Source organism: Arctopsyche grandis, chromosome 11 (genome assembly GCF_051622035.1).
Source record: "Arctopsyche grandis isolate Sample6627 chromosome 11, ASM5162203v2, whole genome shotgun sequence".
NCBI lineage: Eukaryota > Metazoa > Arthropoda > Insecta > Trichoptera > Hydropsychidae > Arctopsyche > Arctopsyche grandis.
Window position 1 is genome coordinate 22298867 of NC_135365.1, and position 23661 is coordinate 22322527.

At 33.5% G+C, this 23661-nt stretch overlaps 1 protein-coding gene across 1 annotated transcript; it reads right to left on the reverse strand.

Moving 5' to 3' along the window:
- Positions 1-13311: 13311 nt before the first annotated feature.
- Art1 (arginine methyltransferase 1) lies at positions 13312-20589 on the reverse strand. Its single transcript, XM_077440712.1, has 8 exons — positions 20283-20589; positions 16703-16866; positions 16454-16618; positions 16220-16374; positions 15986-16133; positions 15816-15905; positions 14826-14975; positions 13312-14745 (listed from the first exon to the last, which is right to left on the reverse strand). The coding sequence occupies exons 1-8, from the start codon at positions 20377-20379 to the stop codon at positions 14602-14604; spliced, it is 1113 nt and encodes a 370-aa protein (XP_077296838.1). The 5' UTR covers positions 20380-20589; the 3' UTR covers positions 13312-14601.
- Between the last annotated feature and the right edge of the window lie 3072 nt (positions 20590-23661).

Genomic DNA, 23661 nt, shown 5'->3' on the forward strand with positions numbered 1-23661 from the left:
ACTTTAGTTAGTATTTAATTAATATTTTGTATTAGATGTATTATGAGCATTTATAAGAATTGTAAATAGGTTTTTGAGCTCTTTTTTCTATTATGCTGTACATTAACATTAGAATAATATAATACTGTGATTACTAACGAAATTAAATTATACTTCTCGGTGGTTAACATTAACGCAACCACCGATCTATGCTACTAGTTGTTTCAAGATGCGAAGAATCCATTAGAATTATTATTTTGATGCTCTAAATTAGGTACCTATGTACCTGCCATTCATATACTCGAAACAGATTACCTAAACACAATCTGCTTAAGATCGTCGACTTTAGTTAGTATTTAATTAATATTTTGTATTAGATGTATTATGAGCATTTATAAGAATTGTAAATAGGTTTTTGAGCTCTTTTTCCTAATATGCTGTACATTAACATTAGAATAATATAATACTATGATTACTAACCAAATTAAATTAAATTGTAAAATAGAAAATGATCAGTAGATCAATAGCTTTAAAATAGATATAAGATGTATTGTGAACATAATTTCGTAGTAATAAAAAGCATTTAAAAATCAAAAAAAAAATTAATTATTTCTTACAGTTGAACAATTTTGTTTCTTTATAGTAAATCAATTGCTATAAAAATCATTTTGATTCTATCATAATTTTCATTTTTAGAAACATAACTTCTGTAGACTTGATTATGATCGAATTTGTTCAGATACGAAATAATCAATCATATCTTATTACAATCACAAAATTACTACTCAAAATTTTACACACGTTTAACTGACATAAATAAAAAATGTCGATATTTTATATCAATATTAACGCACAAAATAAATTTCAAACAAAGACTAACAATCTAAAAGAATGGAAAAGCTTCAGTTCGGAACATTTACCGCAACAATTAATCGATCGACTTTTGAATTTAGTGTCCCGAATACCGTTACGTCTCGATCGGGCTCGTTAAACCGGAACTCCGGTTATGCGGAACCGATTCGAACGAAAATCGCAAATTCTAAAGATGTTCTAGAAGTATTTTTTGCATTTTCTTATAGAAGCACTACTCTATACGCCTGTAGAGATATAAAGTTTGGTCCAACGTTCATATCTCATCAAATGCACACACGTCTATAAATGCATCGATCAAATATGATAAATGATTGAATCTTATTGATTGATGATGACTGATTGAATCTTATGTACATACTTGCAAGTTTCAATTTTTTTTTGAAAGTGACCTTGATTTTTATTATATTGATGTGCTGTGCTGTATCCATGCAAAGATTAACCGTTAATATATATGAATAAACTACATATCATCGTATATGCATTTATATATTCAATATTTAAAGAAAGAAATATTTCAGTTGCTGATGTCTAGTCCATAGTAAATATTATATATACATCTATGTAGTTGAAATCGTGTTGAACTTTGAAGCATTCCGTTATCTACCCATGTACTTCAATGGCGATTTAAACATCATATATAATTTATTGGCGCTATAAATATTATATAATTTGGCAACTGTAAGTAGTTTTTATTGCATTTAGGAATTACCAGGATAAGGATGAAAAGATCCGATGTTGCGAAACCACGATAAATGCCGTTGAATATAATCTTATTTACTTGAATGCGACGTTTGTGCAATTCAATGTAAATTTGTATTAGAAAAGTATAGCAATGAATAAACGATAAACGAGCATTTAAATTGCATACTATTCTATTTTTTATGTTTTTCGGTTCACAGTGGATATACATATAAATGTAAGTATGTATTTATGGCGGATCCAGGAAATTTTTAGGTTGGGGGCCATTTTTAATCTTTAGCAAACATTTTTTTTCAATAATATGACGTAGAGTCAGACAGAAAAACTTTATGTTTCGTATTAGTAGAATCTATTTTTTTCAATTTTAGCATTTTCATTTTGCATCTTAACGTTTTATGGCATTAAAAATGTTAAATTTTAGCGTCTATTTAGTATCCATTTTTATGAAGAGTTAAATTTTAAATAATAAATAATTTCGATGAATTTTAATAAAATTTATATACATACATATATACAATTTAAAGACAACACAAAAATTAAAAAATAATAGAAAAATTCAAAAATGTTTTGTAATTAAAATTACAAAGAAAAAAACATGAATATAAAAATATAATACCAATTAAAATTTATTAAAACTCAACATGGAACATATGTCTACAGATTCTTTTTTGAGATTCGTGCGACGATTTACTAAAATACCTTTCAGCATCCACACTATTGACGGAACACCAAATATATTTTAGAGCTGCACAGCCAAACTCTTCATATTTAATTTTTGTTGGCATCAATAATAGCAATATATCCAGCGTGGATTCACTTTTTATATCCTCTATTAATTGTCTAAAAAGGTGCTGATATCCTTCCAAACATTGATCATCTGTTAACGCATTAAACAATTGCAGGTTTCTAAAAAACAAAACCGTTTCTTTAACATTAGTATTAGATTTTGTAACTGCAACAGATGGATTGAATAGTTTACTCAATGTTTGGAGGAATAGATTTGTCTCATTTGGTCTTGAATGCGATTCTACATAGTTTTAAGACGCTTTTCTGAGCAGCCTTTTGGATACACAGCTCCAACTGTCTTCTTTTGTTTACAGTAGTAGACAAAAGCAGTTGCTTGGTTTCGACAGGAAAAACACCGTCTATGGTAAACTGCAAGCTCTGTTTTATCCCCTCAATTTCTTCACATAATAAATGGGCAAAGGGATAGGAAGACCCTTCTAAATTGTCTATTAATTTTATAAATTTTATGCAAATTTCACTTTTGTTTGTTATTTTAGCATCTATTCGCATATTTTACCAATTTAGCGTCTATTCAGAATTTTAGCATCTATCAAGCATTTATGGTAAAATGCCCAAAATATGTGTTCCTACGTATTAGCAAGGATTAACTGTATTGTTGTACGTAAAAACCCAGTTTTTGCAGGCATAATAAAATCAACTTTATACAGTAAAATCGGAAATTCCCAGTATAGACGAAGGATCATGGATCAGCTGCATTGATTATACACATGATAAGATTTCATACCCGACGAGCAGAGTAGACTGCTCACACCCCCAATTTAATAATGTTATTTTTTCGACCAAAAAGGCGCGTATATTGCGCAAAGTGGTATGTATACATATTGGTTGGTCTATTCGCAATAGTCGAAATACAAGACGTACCTTTCAAGTTATTCATTAAGTAATGCATAAAATATAATATGTCATAAATCAAAAATGAACTTTATAGCTCATGATTCAGAAGAAACTTCTTAAAAACAATGAAAAATTGATACTTTTGATAGATTGATAAATACTTTTGATAAGTTTCACTGTCTTGAAAATTTTGACAGAAGTTTTTAACATTGAATGTGGTTTCTATAAGAAAAATTATATGTATAATGGTGTGAAGCTGAATAATGTAAATTAAAGCTCAATAATGTAAATGAAATTGAGTATAGATCTATTTATATTAGGCCTACGAAGACTGCGGCTCGTTTCGAATTTTTGTGCGGCCCACCAAATTGTTGGTTATTAGAGGATCACTTATTTTTTATGTTGAAATTACTTTTCATGACAGTAAATAATTTATACAGTAAATAGTATTTTACTTGTAAACCCTTCATTCGAAAATTTTGCTCAGGCCTGATTTATATTATACAAATAATACAGGGCCGTGCGATAGATTTTTTCAGTATGGTGCAAGTCTTCGAAATGTCGCCCCCAAAATGTTTTTTCTAGCCTTCGATTGTGATTTAAAAAAATATATACGAACCACTTCAAAATAATGATCAAAAAAATCAACTATGACAATCAACTACAACAATCTACTACAGTTATACCCTTCTAACATTAACTTTTGCGAATTCGTTAATTAGGGATGTGTAGTCTAGCTCTGGAGGGGCAGCTAATGTATGTAGATTCAATATAAATTAATGAAAGATTTTTAAGTTTTGTTTGGCTTATTGAACTTCTTAGTAGTGCTTTATTCATTTTAATTTGGAAAAACTTCTTTCCAAACTATATATGTAGCCAGTGGCGGACTGGCCATACAAGCGAACATGCCCGATGGCATGTGGGCCCCATTATCTGTTAGAAAATATGGGCCCTCAGTAAAATTAAATAACTTTTTAACTATTTATAGGATATTGCAACTTTGGGACCTAAAGTTTGGGTATTTCAACAAAATAAATTTCTTACGATATACACAAACAACTAATACCTGCTTTAACAGCCCAAGGATCGGTTAACTTTTTTTATTAGGCTCGAAATGTAAGTTTCAACATTTGCGTGGGCCCTTTTGCCGGGCCCATTTCCAACGTCAATATTATGTATATACCGATACCTATGTAACAACAAACTACTGAAATAAAAATGGGAATAAACAAATTGTCGTGAATAATATAAACAGAATTGCTTAAAACAATTTTGATACGACGATTCATCATCAACCAGCGATTTAAATTTACTTCATATTTTCAAAATAACATTTGATTATACTTCGATGATATAGTAAGATTTAAATACACAATTTTAAACAGTTTCCGAATATAAAATCTATTCCTAATCTAGACACATCCATGTAAATAGAAATATAGGATAGGGGCCCCCTCCCAAAAATCCCGATTTTCGATTGACATTAATTGATATTATGCATTTTTTTGAATTTAATGATTAATGAGATACTAAGGATCTATGAGTGCTACGTTTATTTCTTATGTATGTTACTTTTGGGTAACTAATAAAATAGTCGCTGCTATGTGCTTTGAAGAAAAACAAAAAAAAAACTTTATCTATTGTTATTACGTATGTACATATGTATGTACATAGATAAAGTGAAAAGACAGTTGGTAGAAATTAAGTTTATTGATAGTTTTTTGATGACTCAGTTTGATGGTCGATTAATGTTGACCATGTGAAGATTTGTGGAAAAAAATTTTCGCCTGCGGCGCTTTTTTCTCTTTTTACATATTTTTTTATAATTACTTTTTCAAAAATAAGCTTATTTTTTTCATATTTTATAATGCAATAAAGTAAAGGATATTTTCCATTTTTATTCCGATATAAAAAGATTTTTTGAAAAAAAATTCAATTTGACCAATCTTTGCCTGCCCCCCTCCCCCCCCCCAAGAAAAAGCTGAAAAAGCCGCTTTTATGCCGCATTATTTTATGATGCATTCTATTTACCCAGGACAAGGGTTAAAACGAAATATACAATGAAATTTATGGATCTATTTTGCTTTTGCCATTTTTCTTGTACCTAAATTTGTTTATTCCCATTTTTGAAAATTTCATTTATTTTTTTCCCTTGGTTTTTAGCGTGGTGGAAAGAAGAAAATTTTGTTATATGGGGAGGGGGGGGGACAATTTTTTTTAACCCTGGGTGGGCCCCTTTTGACTCCTGGCATGCACTGATTTCAGTCCCAGTCCGCCACTGTATGTAGCTACAAAGATATGGAGTGTTAATAAAATTCTCAGAGCTACAAACGTATTCGAATACAAAGTAATGAAGTTATTTTAGCACAAATAATTTAAACATCCAAAGATTTCATAGAATATGGTAGCATTCGGGATACATCGCGTAATTCTTCTTGAAGATCAATTGTATTTATATCTGATTAATTTTCGACCGAAAGTATTGATTGGAGACTGGTACAATAATTTTCTAGTGTTTTGTCATCTATATTCTTAAGTTTTAAAAAGTCATATAAAAACTTTTCTATGGGTTTCCAGAAGCGTCCGGAATATAATTGAAAAAGTTCATTTTAAATTTATTCTGCTCTGTTAAGGGTTCATCGAGTCAAATTTCCGCGTTTTCCTTCTGGCTCTAACTTCAGTTTCGGCAGGAAATTCTTTACGGCATTCAAGATTCTCTGCAATTTTACTAGCAGAAATTTTCATCTGATCATACCCAGGTTGTTTATAACTTTTCACCTTTAGTCTGGTTTCCGATAAGTTATCAGTAGAGGTAGGATAGTCACAGTGCTATCCATTGTTCGGCAAACCTTTAACAATGCATTTACAACCTTTGAACAATACACGGCCCCCTCAGACTCCGGTGACTAGTTATCAGTGATAACTAGTGGCCGGATCCACAGCGTTTATTGTTCAATTGTTGTAAATGCTATTGTTCAATTGTTGTAAAAGGTTCGCCCAACCTTTTTTTTGTACTCTAGCTTTGTAAATAGAGCCAAACCGCCCCGATTCCAGGAAAAAGCACTGTCTCTATCCGCAGTCTAGTGATAACTAAGAATAGGTGCTTGGGTGCTATTTTCCAGGAAAGAGGGCCTTGTCTATTGTCAATTTCTATTTTGAACCTTTATTTTTGCTATCTAGCTTTGTAGGTTGACAATAGGAAAACCTTCTTTCCTGAAAATAGCACCCTAGTGCCTCTTTTACTGATAACTAAGGATAGGCGCGACGGTACTATTTTCCAGGATAGAGGGCAAACTACAAAGCTAGAGAGCAAATAAAAAAGGTTGACCATAAAAATTGACAATGGCGAGCCCATTTTTACACGCCGGCGCCGATCTGTACTGATAACTAGTCACCGGAGCCTGAGGGGGCCGTGTATTGTTCAAAGGTTGTAAATGCATTGTTAAAGGTTTGCCAAACAATGGATAGCACTGTGACTATTCTACCTCTACTGATAACATCCTTACACAATCTAACAAATTTATAGTAGTACATACATATTGTCAGGGCTTTTTTCCCTAAGAACGAACGTGGCAAACGGCGTTCCGGCACCCTTTTTCACAGTATTTTTAATGATTTAAAAGCAATTAGACGAAGCAATATTCTTACGTAAATAATCACAATCCATATTTATATAATTGGCCAAAATGATAAAATATGGTGTCTTATGAAGAGGATATAATATGGATGAATTCGAAAGTGCAAGAACAAGAATTGCGTTCCAGCATCTTTTTTTTTTAAATCTCTGTATATTGCAATAGCTTAGAGACTGAATTTATTTCAAATAATATATCATGCCAAAGAAATGCACCGCATATAAACTTGTATCTTGTGATGTTTTTCTAATTCTCTTGGTTTAACTTTAGTGTCTGAATCGAAATCGAAATCAAAAGCGTGTAGGCAGTGGTGTGCGATAAATCATAAATCGTATACATCAAAATCGGAATAACGCAGTCCATAATTGAAAAGTTTTACGCAAAGACTTTGAATTATCGAATTGTTCAAATTATATTTTGATTTCACTGCATATACCGCCCCCTTAAGAGAGCTGGACACCAGCGCCGTGTCCATACAAACGTATTACACTTCTCCCTTCCTCAATTATGGTACTAGAGAAATTAGTTTTTTAATATGCTATGAATATCCACCATAGGCATGTTTCCTGACTACATACATTAGTGGCGTGCGCTGAAATTCTCTCTCATTTTGTCGTACAGCCTTACTTAATATGCACGAACAGGATACAAGAGGGACAGCCTGTTCCTCTTGTATCCTGCTCGTGCACATTAAATAAGGCTGTACGACAAAAAGAGAGAGAATTTCAGCGTACGCCACTGACATACATACATATATAATCATTGAGCTATTTATCTATATATGTATATACATTTTATTTGACTTTCAGATTAGCTATCTTATATTAGATGGTATTATTAATATCATCAAAACCCTCAAGTCCGTTAAGACAGCATTGGATTGAAGATATTGCAGCTGATGCGCTTTTTATCTAATGGATTTATATTATCGAAATCACACTATATGTTAACAGCTTAAATTTATTAAATGACCCATTGGACATTTGATTAATGTCATCTGATTAAAATGATTAAATCTCCAATATGTTTATTGGGGATTTTATTTCATTTGTATTTGAATTAAGAGGGCTGTACACCCGAAACCTTAATTTTGTTGCCGTTCCTTTCTTCGATATATATATTGAGTGAATGCGACAATATATATCAATATATATATATATATATATTGAGTGAATGCGACAGTTGCGCTTTGACCAGATAAAACGTATTTAAATCGACAAAATCGAGGTTTCATATTCTCCTATTTTCTCCTCCGAAACTGGACGAATTTTAAAAAAAATTTCATCATCGGTATGAGAAAGATATTTTCTTTGCAACTATGTGCGTATTTTTTTTATAATCGACCGTTAAATAAGCACATTGGACTCTTTTCATGGGTGTAAAAAAGAGGCGATTTTATAGATGTTTGGCGGCTCCTAGCTCCTATAAAAAATAACAAATAAAAAAAATAAAACGATAGATGCATCTCAATGCTGGATATCCATAGCATATTAAAAAATAATTTCTCTAGTGCCATAATTGAGGAAGGGAGAAGTGTAATACAATTGTATGGACAAGGCGTTGGTGTCCAGCTCTCTGAACAACGAGCAATTCAAGCAACAAATGAGTTCCAAAAATAGCAAAATTTCCTACAAATGATTTTGAATATGTTTATATATTTTTTAATGCATCGTTTCAGATTGCATTGATGAATAAAAAAACGGGATTTCGTTCTGGATTAAGCAGCCAATTCAATGTGTAAATTTTTCTGGTCAGTTTCGATTTGGTCGATTCGTGCAAAAGTTGACGAACCAGTTGGCGAACGTTTCGCCCACGAACCAGATCAAACAAAACCGTTTGGAAGATGAGCTCCATTGCCAGTCACACCGCGAAAGCCTTCCGTGACGTAGCAGGCAGATCAGTCGAACTTATCTTCTTTTACTTAAATTAATTTCGTGAATAAATCCCGAAGATGTCACGAAAAGTCTTCTTGCACGCTACCTGCATGCTGCTGCTAATGACGATTCATACAGCAAAAGGTGAAAATAATTATAGTTTCTCAACTTAAATAGCTTTTATAATATACAAATTATTTTATCCCATACAAAAAGATCCGCTATTGCTGATTTGCATATAGAAATAAATCAATTACTTATCTTCATTGGATTAACCGTTATCTTTTATAACGTGATTCGTTCATTTTATTTGATTTATCTATACATGTGTAAACAATCAAAGTACACCATAAGTATTAGCGGTTATTACAATTAAATATTATACATATTCGTTTGAATTCAAAGAGTTTGACTTCCAATATGAATAATATATAACATGTAATGATGATGAGTGGTTTGTTGATTAAATATTTGTTTTACATTGCGTTATAAAATCATAATATTTTTGTGCTGTGTATTAATAGATAAACATTTGTTGTTTTAGTTCAATAAAATGTCATTCTAATTCTTTTAATTTGATAAAAGTTTCATATTACATCAACGTGTAATTTTTTTACATTTATTTTCCAATATATTTTGATATACCTTTATTACTACATCATAAATATTTTTAAATGCTTTTTATTATTACTAATTATGTTCACAATACAGCTTATATCTATTTTAATAGCTACATACTGATCTACTGATCATTTTCTATTTTACAATTTTAATTTAATTTTGTTAGTAATCATAGTATTATATTATTATAATGTTGATATGTACAGCGTAATAGGAAAAAGAGCTCAAAAACCTATTTACAATTCTTATAAATGCTCATAATACATCTAATACATAATACTAATTAAAGACTCTCTAAAGTCGATGATCTAAAGCAGATTGTGTTTAGGTAATCTGTGTTATCATACATATGTATATGTACATATATATTCATTCTTTGTACATTAAAATTCTGTCTTGACCATCAGAATAAGCCTAAAAGTCTAACAACACTAATTAAAGCCTAAGAGTTTAGAATATGAGCATAGTTCTGGTAAAAAGAATCCAACCCAAAACGAATACCACTTTGTGAATCATTTCTGTAGTGTAAAAACAAACTTATAAACCTACAAAATCCGCTTTAATATTCTTAGATCTTACTTACAAAACTCCACCTCACTATTACGACTGTTTTAATTTAAATAAGCATTTATGAAAATACTGGGGGTCGCTATATACTATATAGGACCTGTATTTAATTGATCAGTAGCTACACATATTATATTACGGTCACCGAATGCATATCAGTTTACTATTTGTTAAAAAAATACTTTATACCTTATACTTCTTATAAACTTCAAGTCACTGTCCATTTATAGAATAAAACTGGCCACTCTTATACTAGTTCAGCTTCAAACAAACATAAGTAAACTTTCTTTTTTAAATAGGCTGAAAAAATGGAGGTAATCTTATAGCAAGCCGAAGATTGTGACTTTTAAAAGTAGTTTCTTTAGATTAACTCTGCAACTTGACTGTACATATATTTGTAATATAAAATAGTAATAGTAACTAATGTCGAAAGGACTTTAATATTATAATATTAATATTGTACATAATATATACGTATATATTTATTTTACTCTCTCTATTTTTCTTTTTATAAGACATTCCATTCTGTTTTTTAAAATTTGTAATTATTATTATCCGCTATTTTATAGCTTACTATTTTTTATGATTATGTTAAATGTGTTGTTTGTGTATATATATATATATATATATATATATATATATATATATATATATATATATATATATATATATATATATATATATATATATATATATATATATATATATATATATATATATATATATATATATATATATATATATATATGTTTTGTTTTTGTCATGTCTATTTTCTAGTTAATATTTTATTTCTTTTCTGTTATAGTTTTGACCATTAGGAATTTAATTCCTTAGACCATTGTAGCATTAGGAATTATTTGGACCATTGTAGCATTAGGAATTCCTGTAATGCTACAATGGTCCAAACTTTAAATAAATAAAATATTAAAGCGATCAAAATTGTTAAAACTTATAAATAATGTCCTTAGATGAAAAAAACCATAATAAAACAAGACTTCAATTAGAAGCCTTATGTATATACATACATATGTAGCTATGAATCATCATTAGTCTAAAAATCAGTGCTCTGGAGTCGGAGTCGTAATGAAAAAATCAAAAGACTTTTTTACAAGGCTTTTATTTATTATTTTCTTTGATTAATAATATTATGGTGTGTCAACTTAGAGTCTACAATTTCATTGCTGTAAATACACTAAGAAATTGAAATTGACAATTTCTTTATAAAAATCATGAATTTAAATTACATTATAAATAAAATCGTTGAATTGCACCTATTTTGATGTGTTGTGGTTCAAACTGTTTGTTTCCTCCATCTCATACTTTTTTTTATTCTCAATTTTATTATCAATGGATTTCTTTGTAATGAAAATAATAGTTATTCATACACATAAACTATGAATGTACTTTTAATTTATTACAAACCTCTTTTATGTTTCACTAATACCTATTTCATTACCAATAATTGAATAAATAGGACTCATGTCATTTTATATTAGTGATTTATTTTAATTCCTTTAATTTTTTACATTTTGAAAACAACTACTAACAATTTTATACGCCAGCAAGAGAAGTCGATCTTATTAAGTTCGGTCGGAGTCGAATCATAAGATAAAATGGGAGTCAGAGTCGGTAAATTTTGAAGTGACTCCACACCACTGCTATAAAGTCTAATAAATTCGTACATTTTCAGCCGTGTCATTAAACATGGCGACATACAACGGCTTGAGATACCCGTTGTCGAACAGATTCATCACGCGAGCAGGAACACCATATCAATTTGGCGGGGGTTATCCCGGCGCATACCCCGGCAATTATCCAGCCCAACACGGCTGTCCAATATGCGACTCTTCAGTCTTCAGCTACTGCTCTCACAAATTGGCCCATGACTCCTGTTGCTGCGGAGATGCTTACTGTAACTAAACACATACACATACTATGGTGATCGGAAAAATGGACTCAAGAGAGCTGCTCTTTCGAGACATCCAGACTTTCAAAGATGCTATCCTTTGAAAATTAGGATATCTCGAAACTGCGCTACTATTCAGTGCATTCTTCCGGGCACCACATACTACATAAAAGTATTTAATATACATTTTACGATTTTTCAGACACGGAAAACTCATACGAATGCCAGTACACCGACTGCAGCTACATTCATGCAAATACTTGCCAAGAATCTGATTTGATAGCCTCGTGCTGCTGCGAAGACGACTATAAATCGTTGAATCCGTTCTCTTCGAGATTTAAGTTTTTCAATAAGAAATGAATAATCAATGATTCAATATCAGATTAGATCTGAAATTCACACTATTAATTGTACTTAATTTATTTATTTATACACTTACATGTAAGGAGACAATTCTTGTATAATAAAAAGTATTGATCACATTTGTTGTTTCAAACTGTACTTTTATGTAATACTTTCACCTGAACCGAGTGGGAATGACTCAAATAGTGATCTTCTTATTTGAGATTTACATTGCGTAAGTGTCATAAATTATGCAGGATGCTGCATATGGAATACAATGCACCCACGCACTTCCAAGTGATACAATTCAAACGATTTCTAATTAACCTTTTGAATGCTGACCAACACCGATCGGTGTTTTGCCAAGTCCATGGGCCTGAAAAATACCGATAGGTATTTTTCAGGCCCTCTTGCATTTTAAGCATGTACAAACAGAGAAATGTTATAATATATCTCTGTGTACAAAGTAAACAAGAATAGTACCCGCTAAGCCTTTCCAGGTAGCATTGAAAAAAAAATGCATTGAACATGGGTCATGTAATCCCTGTCAATGTTTATAAAGACCGGTTTACACCGGAATATCTGAATTTATAACCATAGCAAAATTTCCTGATGGAAATCCCTAGCTGCCGAGTATTTTAGATTGTGGCTTGGCATTTAGATTGTGAGCATTACATTTTAACAACAATGAAGAAGATGGAACTAGTCTTGGAAAAAAGGAATCGATATACTAAAAACAACAAAATAGCCTTGTAAAAAAAAGTTTTTTAAAAACAAACCTCTTTTTTAGTTTTGTATATAATATTAAGATATATAAATTTTGAATAAAAATACCAATAATTTTATTTTACTACCGCCATCTATGTATAAAACTAAAGACTACATAGACAATTTTTTTCCTGAATTGTAATCGTAAGTGAAACGTAAAAGAAGTATGTAAAAATACATTCATTAATAGACTTTGCTTATTTTATATCGTTGCAAGATATATTAGAGTCTAAACACACCTTTACAAAACTCGAAATCCTCGGCAGTAGTTATTTAAGGTTTGTTTTTATTAGGTACAATGTTTATACCTGCTTTCTATTGGATTTCTAAATAATTCTAGTTGGAAAAGACGTCAGCACTCAAAGGGTAAATGTTTGCATTGTTGAAATTTGAATAAAACAGATTTGATTTAAATTACGTTCATTTATTTAAGAAGTCAGCATATTTTAAAGTGAAAAAACATCCTATAATAGGCAAGGTTTACTGATACTTAAAAATATTAGTCCTCGTAAAATCTGCATAACTACAATATACATACATAACGATACTTTTTATTAAAAATGCAAGTTCGCACGCCTTACGACAAAACCAATCGTGTCACATTCATTATCAACGTCGTAAGAAACCAGCTATTAAGACGTCAAAGAAATCGGCAACAATCTACATATATTTATAAAAAGACAATATAAAATTAAAATGTTTTATTCCCTATGGAGCCGCCGGTTTCCTTTTCATTCCGAATTTAGCTGATTCCTTCTTTATTTGAAAAAATTGAACACTTTCTTTCACATTGAAATTTCTTAACGATACTACACCGTATCATCATCAGATCACTTGAATTATTTCTTAAATAAATTCCTAATTTTAAAATACAAAATCACAGTAGTACTTTGTAACTGATCGGATATAGAAATACAATAAACTTAAAACACGAAAATTAAATACATACATATTCATATATATATATAAACTGGTATACAAAAAGTATTAAAAAGTGTAATGCAGTTACGAGACATTCACAATATTACACTGGAAGATATTTATTTCCTCACAAACAAAAAAATAAAATAAACCAAAAACTAATGTCGCACTGTATGTATGTATAAAATATTATCACACGACTAACTTCTTCCTAATTTAATCTATTTTATTTTATATTCAAAGATCACGAGATTTCTATTGGTTTACGCTGCGTACGACTTGAAGTCGACAGCGCAATGGATTCAACATTTTTGATCAAAACTATGTATTTAACCACAAATATCAACATTTGTATAAAGCGAATACATCATCAACATCAATACCGAGTACATTAAAATCCCAACATTGTATTATTTTTAACATCGATCGCTATCCACAGACTAAACACTAAATACGTACTTCTCGGATGTATATAGTTACATAAAGCGTCGACTATTACGCACCAACGACAAACACGAAGCTTGAGAATTTGTAAAAAAATTACATACACACAACAGCAATCATATTCGCCGTCAGTAAAAACCGTAAAAAAAAAATTCCCACGACTGATGGTCATGCAGTACTCTCGTAGTGATCACTTGTGTCCTTAACGACTAATTATAATCATGAACTGATTGTTTAAAAAAAAATTACTGATTATTTATTGTGGACCGGTTGAACAGTCGGTCCGAAAGAGAGGAGGAGAAATTAGGCGAATTCGACGTGCGAAATTCAGTTAACGCATCCTGTACGTGTTGTTCTCGATGACCGTGCACAGTTCACCCTTGAAGCCGATCTGAATGTTGAAGTCCAAGTCTCGGTTGTTTCGCTCGTTGGGCTTCATCGAGAAGCACCCGGTGATCTCTTCGCCCTTTTTCACCTGCGGGGTAAATAGAACGAGCATTAATCGACTGCTGCAGGCTAAATTTTTAATAGACAACAGCTAAAAATGTACCATACCGTCATGAAATCGTCAAAGTAGAAGACCGTCTGCTTCCAGTGAGTATAAGGTGCGTCGGGAGCAGTGCTGAACGCCAATCTTTTATGAGATTTGGTGAATTCAACGTTGAAAAACGTCACGAGAGCTTGAATATAATCGTTACGTCGAACCTGAAATGAAACGATAATTGTATAAGAACAATTTAAAACCTTTTCAAATAGCATTGTTAATAATTTACATTGTCCATAAATGTATCGAAAATTTTCGAGTTTCTAAGCATCTTGAAATTAGACGACTTATATTAAAAAAAAATGCTCCAAAAATGTATCCATAGATGTCTCAATGATGCTTTGTTAAAATTATTCTTAAAATTGTAAATCAATGTTTGTAATTAATTGGTCAGGAAGGCGAATTGTGGTTTATCTGTTAGGCCTTCCTAATATATACATATATTTATGTAAAATAAAATTATGCGTTTATTCGGACAGTTTTTTTACTTCATCACATTTATAAGGATGTGTGATTTCTATCTCAATATGCTAAATAATTCGAGCGAAAGAGATTGATTGAGAGATAAATGATTGAAATAGTTTTCATTATCCAACTCGGTACCTTAGAAGAGCAGTTTTAATGTATTTGGATATCTTAAAAAAGTATGAAAACGATCGGATAAGAGGCAAAATTTTTCCTAATAGTAATTGTAAGAGGTTTGTAAAAAAATAATACCACAACCATAGAAGTAGAATGCATAGAATGTTCATTGTTAACAAAAGTATCGTCTAAAAGCGAGCCATCGAAGAGAGAGACGAAGTTTAGCAAACAATGAACAAACTCTGCCATGCAGAGTTTTTGTAGCAACATTTTTGGAGGCTGAGAGCGATTCTATGCATTCTACTTCTATGATTCCACAACGAATCAATGATCTTTCTAGCAATATTGGACAGGAGAAAAATCCTCAACAGCCATATTCAAATAAAACCAATACATATTTATTAAAATATAATACTAACCACTAAATTAAACTTAGCAGAAAAATCTAAATCAGCCTTAGTCACAGTGTAAAGATCGACTTCAATCAAGAGGGACGAATTTGTTACCACCTATAAAACAAAAAATACAGATTTGTTTTAAACGCTATAAATAAACAATTAAATCACAATCGAAATGATTGATAAATAACCTGTTTGGGATCTACAACATCGACGAGTGGTTCAGAAATCGCAACCTTCCTAATCGAACTCATGTCGAACCCATAAACGTTGCTCCACCAATTGATTTTCTCGTCTTTATATTGCCTATCTTCAATACCGCAAATGAATAACGAACACCTGCAACAGAAAAAAATACATATAAATCATTCGAAACTTACATAAAATTTGTACCATCAATGTAAACGAATATTAAAATATACTACCTATCGGGAAAGAGTAAACCGTCGGGTTTGAGCCACTTGTCTCTGGCGAAGAGAACAGTATCTAACATGCTCTCGTAGAACAAACAATAGCCCATCCATTCTGAAATGATTATATCAACAGAATCGATACCGTCGGGGAGAGCAACTTCTTCAACCTGTGAATTACAATTGTTGTAATAAAATATAAAGCAAAAACCAATAAAACGAAAACAAAATCAGTCGGAAAAATAATACCTTGCCCTTGACGACAGTAATGATGTGACTTAAATCGTTAGCCTCGACAATTTGACGAGCATAGTCGACGATGTTGGAACACTCGACGGCGATTACTTTAGCTGCTCCCGCTTTAGCTGCGAACATCGATAAAATACCGGTACCGCATCCTATATCTAATACTGTCTGAAATTATTATTTAAAATTGATTATTCAACTCGTACAACATCACCGTATATATAAAAGTAGGCATTTGTGAAACCACCGTACCTTTCCATTGAATAAATGCCTATTGTGATACATAGCGTTTCTGTACGTTACTGTTCTGATTTCATCTTTGAGCATCTCCTCGTGAATACCGAAATGGGCGTACGAGTCAAAGTAATAGTCTCTCGACGTCATTTCTTCTGTAGGAACATCTGTACCAGCTGTACCTGGAAAATGTACATAAATCATATGAATAATTTATGAAAATGCTACTTTAGTATGCAGTCTACCTTCACATATCTACTTTAGTATGCGATCTACCTTCACGTTTTTACTTTAATATGCAGTCTCACTGTTTCGGTTCTCACGTGTGACACTGAGACTGAATAGTACCGAATCTAACAACCTAATCTCAAATGAATAGGGCCAACCTTAACTTAACCTAACCTATCCTGACCTTAACTGTTTGCCCGCAGCCATCTTCTATGGAAGCTTTGGGCGACAAGTCTGTGGCGCGGCTGTCTTCCATAGAATTTCTGAACTTTGCACGGGATTTTGAGCCTTATATGCGCCTATTTCAACTGTTTTAAGGTTCAAAATTGGTTGAATATATTACTGAGAGTTGAATGCCATCTATTCAATTTGCTTAAAATGAATATATACCAGTCAGAATTAGTTTTTTGTGGAACCATACTGAAACCTCGTTTATGTGACGTCACGTCTTTATACAATTATGAAGAATGATTATTTGACAATTAATCCAAAACTACGAGATATATTATGTATTTTATTGTTTAAAATAATACTTTGTGTTAATTAACATATCTGGTCACACTGGTTTTGGCTGCTAAGATATTTTTTAAGGGTCAGGATAGGTTAGGTTAAGTTAAGGTTGGCCCTATTCATTTAAGATTTGGTTAAGAGATATGTATCTGCTGACGATATTTTGATAGAAATGTTTCGACAACATTATGGGGCGGCAGGAAAAAACAAAACTTGTAATAAACATTTCGTTGCTACGGTACAAATAAAAATAGACTACTGCAATTCAAAGTTAGATTGCAGGCTAAGATAGACCGCATACTAAAGTAGCACCGAAGTGTCTTTGTTATATATATTTATGAAATGAAATGTCTTTGTCCATAAATAGAACTAACTTCATGTAAATTTGCAAAACAATCATTATTTTCTTGCAACATATAACAGTGTTCGACAAATGACGACTTATTTTTTGGTTCACAGACGAGATATGACTTTTCTTATAGATCTAGGCCCAGTGAACACGAATCTGGTAATTAAAAGTGTTGATTGGCTCGAGATTCGGAGATATGTGTTTTTTAAACCGGGCGATTTTTCTATATCTTGGTGTTGTTCGGTCGATTTCTCAAAATCTGTTAATTTCCTGTTCAAAATGAATATTGGAATCTATAGTCGGGTATTTTGTCTTTTATTTGTAGTACTTTTCAGCTTTCAAATCTCTCTAAGTAGTCGTCCAGTTCAAATCAAAAGTCAACAATGTGGGTGTGTCTGTGTATTTTGAGGATTTTTTGAACACCGTTAGTCCTATTGAACTGAAACCTAGTATCGGTTACTGAAATTCTTATCGATATGACATAAATTTGTTTCAAATTTTTAAGTTGACCGGAAATGGTACCTCCCCTTATAGGTGTCCTTTTTTTTAAGTTTTTGAATTCAATTATCTACCAAACGGCTAATCGAATCGGACTGAGAAATTGTACATTTTTACCTGAACCGGAAGTAGTACTTTCACTCTAGAGAATCGAAGTTTTTTATGTTTATCTCAGAAACTTTTTGGTTTATTGAACTTAAAAGTCATATATAGAAGTTGAGGCTTAATACCAAGTTATGTATAAAATTTGGTAAGCGTCCATCAACCGGAAGTGGCAGTTTACTCTTGTTCGATTTTTCTTCCGCTATTTTTTTCGACCCCTTAAACATGAGTGCTCTTCACAAAAAAATTCAAGTATAATTATTGTATTAATATAATGAAAATAAAAAAAAATCACTAAATTTAATAAACCGGAAGTGGGATTTTTTCCTTTTAGAAAGGTCAAAAATGTTGTGCCCACTATTCTGTCCACACCCCTGAACGTATCAAATTGAAAATTTATATTTGTATTCTTTATGTACTAACTTAGAGCTGATAAGGTTTTGGTCAGAATTGGTAAACCGGAGGTAGTATTTTTTTTAAACAATATTTCATTATTTTATTTTGACCTTTTAAATTATTTTAATCTCCTTGATATTTATTATGTACATATAATACTGATAGTGATTTTAATTAATAAAAAAAATTTGAACAAAATCCGACAACCGGAAGTAGAACTTTTGTCTTGTGCAAGTTTCCATACATTTGCGTTCAATTTGTATCGAAAGAAAATACCTTCATAACCGTTTACATATTAAATGATTCTTCATTAAGAAATTCAGTTATGAAAAGTTAGCTGTTATTTTTGAAGTTGTCAAATCGCGAATACTTTTCATACAATAACGGACCAGATCTGTCCAGACAATCATCTTTGAACAAACCACATAAAATACACTCTTCGACTTCTTCATTTCCTGATTTTTTCATAAACTTACGCTCCGAGCTTTCATCTTCTGACATTAAAATATCAGCAAACTTCGTAATTACTTCACTTTGTTTTTTACTAATTTATACCCGAGATTGTAGAAGTTTCAACACCATATTTATTATACAAAAAAAAGTTTTTTAAAGCATTGATTATATTAAATTTGACTTTTAATGATAATACAACGCTTTCTTTCCCATATTGGTAATATTAAAAATATTTAAATCGCGATCAAATTTCCAAGAAACAAGCGTTCTTTGATTATTGAATTTTGAAGACAACTGACTCATTTCTAAGCAGCAAAATCGTAAAATTTGAATTTGTTTTTAACAATTCGGATAATCGAGGTTCTACTGTATATTTCAGTAGAATCTTCAACTATGAAAATTGTAAAAAAAAAATTCATATAATTTATTTGTAAGCCAATTCAAGGTTTTAGGCAAGTTATAAGAAATCATTTGCATAATTATTCATTTGATGATTTAAATAGAGCAATAGATAAGTATCAAAAAAAAAAAAAAAATACAAATACATAAAAAAAACACGTGAGATTCCCGGATATGGATAGTAGTATTGTTTAAAAATCATCAGAATAAGCATTGTTGAAATAATTTTCCTCGTGTGTTTTTCTCAGACAAGAGAATTCATTGTATATGGTAAGCCACATGTAAATTCGGTAATTGGATTTGTTAGTCGCATTGTGATCGCCCCAAAAGACAATTTTTGCCATGAAAATCGCGAATGCGGAATATTTGACAGTCGAGTTCTCGTTAGGATGGACTTTTCGGCTGCCAGATGTTCCGCTGTAGAGGTTTTAGTGACTTTTGGGCGAGCGCTTTGTGACGAATAATCACCGAACCAATTTAAAAATTCCGGCAATCAAACGATGACGAATTCGATGAAATGCGTTAAAAGTGAAGATATAAATAGCGGCGTGTGTAGCGGCGTATGTGCAATAGTTGGACATGTGCGTCCAGGTTTGGAGGTTAAGTTTGAAGGCCGGCGAGGAGAGTGGAGGAGAGGGGTGAGGGGTGAGGGGTGAGTCTAACCGTTGTCCTGAGGGGTGGGGGTGGGGGTGGTGGTGGTGGTGGTGGCCGTCGAAGCAGCAGCTCCGCTTCCGGCGTGGTTCACTTCCATGTTTTCCATGTGGCTCGGATATCTATCGGGAGAGGAGAGAACGAAACGAAACGAAACGGCTACAGCTACAGCTACGGCAGAGGCCCTTGTTGAAGCGACAGGGTTACCACCACCGCTGCCGCACACACACTCGAAGCGCGCGCTTTTTACACACACGCGTGCAATCGGACACACCTCGCACCTTGAAAATCGACCATGCTCTTTGCGACCTTGCCCAAGTGTGCTTTCGCGGCTCATTTTACCCGTCGTATTTTGGAATACCTGGCCGGGTATTAGGCTCGCGAATATAAAATGTTACATGTAAGGAATGAAAGTAGTGTAAGACAGGGAAGGTATGTTGACCGTATCCCGGTCTAACGAAACACGTGTTGTGTAGTTTGAAAGAGGATCGTTTATTTTTGTTCAATTGGTACAATGGTTATTGTATGTACGAAGAGGTTTCTTCGGAGATGTGATCTAGTTGAATTCTAGAGGCTCACTCTGCCAGTGGAGGTTGCTGCGTTGGTTTATAAACGTTTTGGGTTGAAGTGTGTCGTGTGCACATCTTTTGTTCTTGGTACTCGCGCTACCCTAGTTATGCTGCGAGCGTGGTTTTATGGGTTCATATGCCTGGACGTAGTTCGTGGTTTTTATGGGTTCAGTGTGTTCTTCCTTTGTTTCCCAGACACGTGTATAGAAACACGTGTCGACCTTTTGACGAGGCGAGCGTGTGCCATGCGTTAATGACTTTCCTAGATATGTGTCGCAGTGACCTGGTGAGATCATTTCAGTTGTACTATATGCCTACAGACAAGCACAACAGTGTTTCGTTAGGCTGGGATACGGTCAACACACAGTACCCCGCCTACATACCGTTTACCATGCACCCTTTTTTTTGATCTTTCGACTTAAGATCTTTCGATTGTCGATCTTTGCCTTCCGATATTTGCGTTTTCTGTAATTTAATATTCTGGCTCGTCACGGAGACCGTGTTGTGAAGTGTCGGATCGTTCGATTGTCGTATAGTGCGGTCAGACCTTAGCACCTTCCCGGGTCCTAAAGAGTAAAAAAATGATTTTTGGACGCACGTAGCCGTGCTGCTAAACAAATACCAAAACTACTGTAGGCATATAGTACAACTGAAATGATCTCACCAGGTCACTGCGACACATATCTAGGAAAGTCATTAACGCATGGCACACGCTCGCCTCGTCAGAAGGTCGACACGTGTTTCTATACACGTGTCTGGGAAACAAAGGAAGAACACACTGAACCCATAAAAACCACGAACTACGTCCAGGCGTATGAACCCATAAAACCACGCTCGCAGCATAACTAGGGCTGCGCGAGTACCAAGAACAAAAGATGTGCACACGACACACTTCAACCCAAAACGTTTATAAAGCAACGCAGCAACCTCCACCGGCAGAATGAGCCTCTGGAGTTCATACAGATCACTTCTCCGAAGAAACCTCTTCGTATATACAATAACCATTGTACCAATTGAACGCAAATAAACGATCCTCTTTCAAACTCAACTGAATTTCCATAGGCCGGGAAACGGTCGAAACCTTTCACTCGACCACCTGTCCTATAGAATGAAAGTAGTTTTGGTATTTGTTTAGCAGCACGGCTACGTGCGTCCAAAAATCATTTTTTTACTCTTTAGGACGCGGGAAGGTGTTAAGGTCTGACCGCACTAAGGTCTGTTCATACTTAACAGCACTGCACGGCTTCAGCACTGCACGACTCCTTTTCAAATATGTCATTTTATTACATTTCTATTCATAACTACCTACACGACGCGGTCACGTCACGTTTGCAGCAATTTGGCCGAGTGCAAGGCAAAATCGGCTTACTTATACATTAGAGGCCATGACGATACGGCGCAATATTGCTTACGTCGTATTGTCGAGTACTTGCAATATGAATGCATACACGTGCATTCGTAGCTACGCACCAGAATACAAGTCAGGAAAAATTTTTCGACGTTTATCGAACGAAAAATTATGTATAATCGCGCTGTTGTTGGAAGAAGAAGCTCAAGGAGGCAATAAAAAAGCACGGAGGCGTTTTGATGTGCATCCCATGTTAAAAAATAGAAAAACCGAAGGAGAGTTTTGGACACTGTATGAGGAGCTTGTGGATGATGGACAAAATTTTTTTAAATATTTCCGTAAAAAATTTAAATTTTTTAAAAATATTTGTGCCAAAACCATGTCGAAAGATTGAACAGCTGTCAACTGTCACTGTCGATAATTGGTCCAAAACGGCAAAGCGGCAGACTCATGGCACGTAATTTGCGTGTATATTTCCACGATGGCCAAAAAAACGGATACGATACGTTGACGGATGTTGCTGTAAGGTATGAACAGGAAATGTCGAGTAGTGCTGTAAGCCTGCCGTGGCGTAAACGTGACGGTTGGTATGAATATACCCATACAAAATGTACCAAAGAATACTTTTCGTACGGCCGGATACCTGCTGAAGTCGGTACGTGCTGACTAGGCATGAACAGACCTTTATGGGGCGTATGGAGTGAAGACGGAATTGTTGAGGCACGACTGTTTAGTATGATGGGCGGGAAGAAAGTAAAGTGGCAATAGTTTCGGTTACCATCCTGCGAGTTGGGACCAACTCGGCCACATTCAAAAGTTGCTATACCACTTCTTCTTCGGCTGCCATAAAGGTCTGACCGCACTATACGACAACTGAACAATCCTTCACTTCACAACAGTGCGCGACCAAATATTGTTTGTATGAAATTGTATGAGACGGGTGCACCTCACGGGATCGAATGTGAAATGCACGAAAAACCAAATATCGGAAGGCAAAGATCGAAAATCGAAAGATCTTAAGTTGAAATATCAAAAAAAAAGGGTGCATGGTAAAGGTACGCGAGCAGGATACATCAGGAACAAGAGGAACAGGCTTTTCCTCCCGTATTAATGTGCGCGCGCAGAATTATATCGCACTGCGCGCAGACATATCGCACTGCGCGACAGGAACGACTGCGATGCGACACTACGCAGTAAATAATGTCAATCATTCGTTCGGTACCTCGGAGCAAGATGGCCGAAACGGACGCTATTATAGTATCATTGATATGCGAGGAAGAAGAACAATCGAGAAAAACCAAAATATTATGGCTACATGCTATTTCAAAGTCGCGAACGACACCTTGCGTCAAAGTTGGTCGAAAAGTCAACTTTGACGCAAGGTGTCGTTCTACGTCATGCGACTGTCGCGCAGTGTCATAAAGTTCCTACAATTGATGAAGATAGCGAAATGATTTTGAGCACTACCGATAAA

What these genes read in the sequence shown, in the direction of transcription:
- Art1 (XM_077440712.1), bottom strand. Translation starts at nt 20,379, where the DNA reads ATGGAAAACATGGAAGTGAACCACGCCGGAAGCGGAGCTGCTGCTTCG. An exon ending in GGCATTTATTCAATGGAAAG is followed by an intron (nt 16,619 to 16,702) that starts GTACGGTGGTTT and finishes TAATAATTTCAG; the next exon opens with ACAGTATTAGATATAGGATG. An exon ending in GGTTTACTCTTTCCCGATAG is followed by an intron (nt 16,134 to 16,219) that starts GTAGTATATTTT and finishes TTTCTGTTGCAG; the next exon opens with GTGTTCGTTATTCATTTGCG.